General features: G+C 39.5%; 1 protein-coding gene across 1 annotated transcript; it reads left to right on the top strand.

Moving 5' to 3' along the window:
* Positions 1-1,278: 1,278 nt before the first annotated feature.
* LOC120316091 (histone H2A.Z) lies at positions 1,279-5,166 on the top strand. The gene is made up of 5 exons (XM_039361291.1): positions 1,279-1,432; positions 1,980-2,057; positions 2,235-2,348; positions 3,496-3,625; positions 3,733-5,166. The coding sequence occupies exons 1-5, from the start codon at positions 1,430-1,432 to the stop codon at positions 3,792-3,794; spliced, it is 387 nt and encodes a 128-aa protein (XP_039217225.1). The 5' UTR covers positions 1,279-1,429; the 3' UTR covers positions 3,795-5,166.
* The last annotated feature ends 690 nt before the right edge of the window (positions 5,167-5,856 follow it).

Genomic DNA, 5,856 nt, shown 5'->3' with positions numbered 1-5,856 from the left:
GTCGAGGACTACTCAACTGGTGCAGCACCGTTTGCAGAATGGGACTTTTGGCGGGCTCAGCAGGGCAGAGACAGCCTGGACAATTCCTATTGGCTTTTGAAAGCCAATAGAATTAGACTCTATTCAAGAGAGTCTATTCTATTGGCTTTCAAAAGCCAATAGAATAAAAGGGAGTAGCACAGCTAAGGAAAAGGGGGGGGGAAATGGCGGACTGTGTTGTTTGGCGACCCCCGTGAAATGGTTGTTTGACCCCAAATGGGGTCCCGACCCACAGGTTGAGAACCACTATCCTAAATAGTGGTTGTTGCAGTTCTAGATGAGTCCTGTTTTTTCTTCTGGGATTGCTGGGTCTTTGGGTTTACTTAGGATGTTTTGAAGGGCTTTAAGTTGGCTTATATGCTACACTGATTCCATGTGGTTGTAGTAGTCTTATTTGCGGTTTCTGAAATATTCTTGATGTAGGGCAGTGTAATTCTTTTTAGCGCATGTGTTGGTTGTGCTGTTGAGCAGTCAAGGACTTTTTGATGAAGTTGTGTGGGACCCATTTTATTGGAATGTTTTGTATAGATGCTCCATTTCCTTTTTCTGCTATTCTGGGTTGCTGCAGTGAGTTTGGGCTCGTTTAAATAAAGTCCTTACACAGTTTCTCTTATGGGAGGTTGGGTTTTTGCTTTGGTAGTGGAGCACCTTGTTAGTAAGGATGGTTTTTCTGTAGACTTGCATTGTTTTGTTTTTAAAACACGTTATAATTTATATATTAAAAACTAAGGAGGAATGCTTCCCACACTGCAATTAACCTTAAAAGATAGGACAAGAAGTACCGGATGTAATCTTATCAAGGAGAGATCCAACTAGTACTAAGGAGAAATTTCCTGACAGTGAATGGTTTCCCTCCAGAAGTTGTGGGTGTCCCATCACCGGAGGTTTTCAAATACGGACACATTTGTCCGGAATGGTCTCCTGCTTGAGCAAGCGGCTGGATTAGTTGACTCCTTCCCCCGAATTCCGTTATTCGAGGCCCGGGTAAAACCAAGTCGCCTTGCCACGCTGCTCATCCACTCTACATGAGAGATCTATCAGCGAGTGACTGGAAAAGAGGCGGCGCTTAAAAGTAGCGATTCCGCACGAGTTTCTCCGAACAGTTAACAGTCCGTGGTTTTTTTTTTTTGTTTCACTTCCTATTGGTCGATGGGGAGCGCAGGACGAATCGCCCCTTTGTGACGATTGGCTGGGCTTGCGAGCAGGATTCCCGGATGTTGAGACGTTACAGACGGGTATAAAGGGCTGGTAGAAGGCGGGAGAGGGTGCAGTTTTGAACTGGCGCCGTCGCAAAATAGCAGCAACAATCAAAATATCGAGTAGTCATCTTTGGTTGGCCTAAACGATTCTCTTCGTTTCTCCTCCCGCGGGTGGGCAGACCTCATTTAAAATGGTAAGGTAGCCATATGGCTAAAAGGAAGAATTGGGAAGCGCGGGGCGGGGGCACCCGGCTGAGCTCGCGGATTCTTCTCCCTCAAGGCGCCTTCAGAAACGAGACAGCCGTTGTGGGAGTGTACATATCATACTCCCCACAGAATTCAGGTTTGAAAAACTAGGGTAGAGGAGCTAAAACGGGCGCGGTCTTACCCACACACTACTGCGGTGGTCGAGCGTTATATAGTTCTTGAGGCGCATGCGCTCATACTGTCTAGGAATGGTGGTAAGCGCGTGCGCGGCGAATATTTCAGCAGAGGGTGGGGAACGTGATTCTGCTCAACGCGCATGTCTCCGCGCTTCCGCGGCTCTACATTTAAATTCTGCGGAACAGCCGCGATTCGTTTTTTTGCGCCTTTGCAACGTTGATTAGTGCTGGAAAGAATTCCTTTACTCCCCTCTGTAGGGGCGGAGGGGGAAAGAATATATGGTGTCAGTAGGGACTAACATTTTACGTGTAAGTGATTTCCTTTCCTCCCCCCGCCCCCTCCCCAAAATGGCTTTAGGCTGGAGGAAAAGCTGGGAAGGACTCCGGAAAGACGAAAACCAAGACGGTATCTCGTTCACAAAGAGCCGGTTTACAGGTGGGTAGGCAGGTCTTTTACAAAGTCGATACATTTTGCGTTTTCTGGAAAGGAATATTAAATATTTCAATATTTCTTAAATCTTTTAAGAGTTTGACTAGTTCGTATTTTTTTTTTAAAACAAAACATATATTTGAAACAAATATTTAGGTGTGGAATTCTTTTCTTTGTGTGCAGTTTCCTGTTGGTCGTATTCACCGGCACCTGAAATCAAGGACAACAAGTCATGGACGTGTGGGTGCTACAGCTGCTGTGTATAGTGCTGCTATCTTAGAGTACCTCACAGCTGAGGTGAGAGCTTGGTTAGGGTAAAAGCATTTTACATTATAGGACTTACAGGATGTAATTGTATTTTATCTTTCCAATAGCTGTATTTATTAGATTTCTTTTTCTGTTCCAAAAGTCAGGCTATAGTTATCCTAGAGTAGCATACAAACAAATGGATGCAAATAAAAACAAATATTGTTTCAAAAGTCCCTAAGCATTTTTCTCTTAGCATAGCTGATATATCTTGAGTTATAAAGGAAGAAAATCAGTTGGGGAAAAAACATCCAAATTGAAATGCAGAAGGGGACTGAAAAACACAATATAGTATGTGGCCTTCCAAAGTATGGAGCAATAATTGAGCATAAACTGTTGATGTTGGCTATTAAAAACTTAAGCAGAAGTAATTTGGCTACCAATTTACAAACAAATTGAAATAGAGATAGACAGAGCAAGCACTCTAGATTATGATCTTGTATATAATTATGATGTTGGCTAACACTCACTTTTGGCCAGCGCAAAATAACTTAACTATATGGTGTGCGTGAAATGAAATGTTTACTTCAAATCTAGAATCTTACACTTTGGATTTCTGCCAAATTGTTCAAGATCAGCCACAGTCTGCAGAACCAAAACCTTAGATGTTATTCAAAGCTTTAGATTTCTTTTAAAAAAAGATGGCAGCTCTACTGTCCTCAACCATTCCCACGGCAGCATATTTTTCTGATCCATCTGTTCCTGAACTTGTTTCTTTCTGCAGTCACTAACATTGGCTTTTTCCATTCTTCATTACCCCAAATCATTGTTGTCCAAAGCAAAGCAGCCGTGGTGTGTGTGTGTGCACATAGAACAAAACACTCCAAACATATTTTTCAATGCGGTATGCGCTACCTGAAAATCACTGTTGGATAGGATGTTCTCACATTCTTATAATGCTGTGCTGTAGTCCGATTGCCTTATGGCATTACATAGCTCAGGGGGAATGTGCCATTCTCCAAATTCCTTTCCAGCATTTCTGATATGTTCCAGGAGGATGGATTGTCAAACATCATTTGTGGGAACCTGCTTCCTTAACCTCTCTGTAGGTCATTGAATCCTCAATGAAGACATAGTTGTTTGGCATTTTACATGGATGCTTTGCAATTAACAGTTTATCTTGTTTTTATCTCTATAGGTTCTTGAGCTGGCAGGGAATGCATCTAAAGATTTGAAGGTAAAGAGAATTACTCCTCGTCATTTGCAGCTTGCAATAAGAGGTGATGAAGAACTGGATTCATTAATCAAAGCAACAATTGCTGGTGGAGGTATGTGCTGATTTTACTATTTTGTGGCATCTCTAGTTGGTGATGCTTTAACCTAATGATTCTGTGCTGTCACTTGATAAAAAAATCTTTTCCTTTTTTTCTTTCAGGTGTAATTCCACATATTCATAAATCTCTCATTGGAAAAAAAGGTCAACAAAAAACAGTGTAAAGGATTACATATTAGAACTTTCAAAAAGCTATGTTGTTCACTGTTAGTGGATTTCCAGTGGACTTCATCTGTGAAATACAATTTTGCCTTTCTTTAATCTTGAAGATGGAGCCCATCAAGCTTTCTAACCAAAATTCTACATTGAAGTCTTAATCTTATTTAAGTGTTACATGGCTTCAGAGAAGCTATTGTCTGTAGCGGTTCTTGATTGTTTTAGATATGTTGGATTTTAATGGGATTCTTGATATTGTTGCTAATCTGTAATTTTTAATGCATTTGAGTATTCAATTATACTATGAAATTTAAAACAGATTTGGACATCAGCATTGCTAATTAAATGAAATTATAAAAAACTTGAATTATAAAGCTTTGATGTCAATCTCTTGTAGTTAAGAACAAAAAGTTGTAAAAGAGAAACAACAGCATTGTTTGTCTTTGTACAGAACTTTAAATCTGGTAAAGGAGTTAAATGAATGGATTGTTTAAGGCAGTATGTCTGAACCGTTTTTAAGTTGCTGAAAATGTGTATGATTAGTTAGGTCAATTTCTTGAAAAGTACTTTAGAGAGTAAGCTATGTATTTATATTGTTTAACTATTTGGTCCCCATTTCACGGAAACTGCTGATCTACTGAGTACTAATGTGCATGCACTATGCTAGCACATATAGATTAAAACCCTAGCAAAACTGTTCCAAGACCAATCACTGCCAAAGAAATCGCATTAAGCCATATGACTTTTATGGTTTCGGTTTAATGTGTAAAGCTAAGCGTTGTGACTTGCATGCCACATCTGACATAGGTACTGTCCATGCTGTGCCTTGTTCTAATGTTTAAAACTAATCTTCAGTACTTGTAGCTGTGTTGCTTCAGCTACCAGTTGAAATAAGCATTGTTTAGATGAGTCCATCCAGTTCCCAAACTAATATGCTAAAATTGAAATCTCCAATTGTACTTAATGGATATACTTGGTATAAGACTGTCCTCCCTTCACTTACCTAAAAATACATGCCTTAGAATGTTGTATAATTTCAAAAAACTGGCGTTTCATTACTTGTGTCCTGAGTTTCCTGGGAAGAGGGGCTATATTACTTGAATTACTGTATTTCTGCTTTGTCAACCCTTTATGTCATATAATAGTTCTATAATTTGTTTACAGAAAAATGTACATTCTAAGTTTATTAAATTAAAACCAAATCATAAATCTTAGGTATTTCTATAGAATATCAATTAGTTTAGATTTAGTTGTTGCTAAAAGATTTTTAACCATGATGGTTGTTATTAACCCCAGTTAATAAGTTGGAAAAATAAACAGGTATTTACTTACCTGGTCTAGTGGGAATCTATAATGTGCAAATAAAGTTACTGAAAAATACTTTTAATTGTGATGCTTACTTGATAAAGAAGCAAGTGACTTCAGCAATACTGTAATGTAGGAAAGTACTGAGTTGCATGAAGTGAGCCATAGGTCTTGTAGTTCTAAACATGGCTTGTTAATGCCAACTGCCTTGCCAAGAAATACTAAATGGTACGTATCAGCCATCTTAATTCTGTCTTTGTGTGATGGAAGTTAGTCAAAATGGCCCTTAATATTTACTAATTTGATGAAGTGGACTATGATTCCTGAAACATGAATTAATAAAGTGCTTGAGGTATTAGAAAAATTGCTTTTTACTGTCAAAGCTGCTATCTTGTTTCAAGCATCTGGAATAGTTTTGGAGATACTTATAGGGAGCTGAAAAATAAAGTTTCTTAATACTGCTACCGTAGTAAAACCAAATTCAAGGCAGCTTGCAAATACCTCAGAGCAAATTGAATTGTAAAAATGACAGTCTTTTAATCTCCTACCGAGAGTAACAATAAACAAAGACTGAATAGAAATTGAACCGTTGAACAAAGTAGATTTGTTTAAAACTCTAGAGGCCTGTCAAACGGAGCAGGCCTGACTGGTGGGCTGTGATTTCGTGGTCGCTCACGCGCTGCCCGCCACCGGCTCTGCGTGAAACCGACCGAGCAGCGCACAGAACCGGCATTTTAATCCAGGCAGTCCCTGCGCGTGCGCAAA

Source organism: Crotalus tigris, unplaced genomic scaffold (genome assembly GCF_016545835.1).
Source record: "Crotalus tigris isolate CLP2741 ecotype Arizona unplaced genomic scaffold, ASM1654583v1 scf7180000019245.846064, whole genome shotgun sequence".
Taxonomy (NCBI): domain Eukaryota; kingdom Metazoa; phylum Chordata; class Lepidosauria; order Squamata; family Viperidae; genus Crotalus; species Crotalus tigris.
This window is presented reverse-complemented; position numbering and strand designations above follow the sequence as displayed.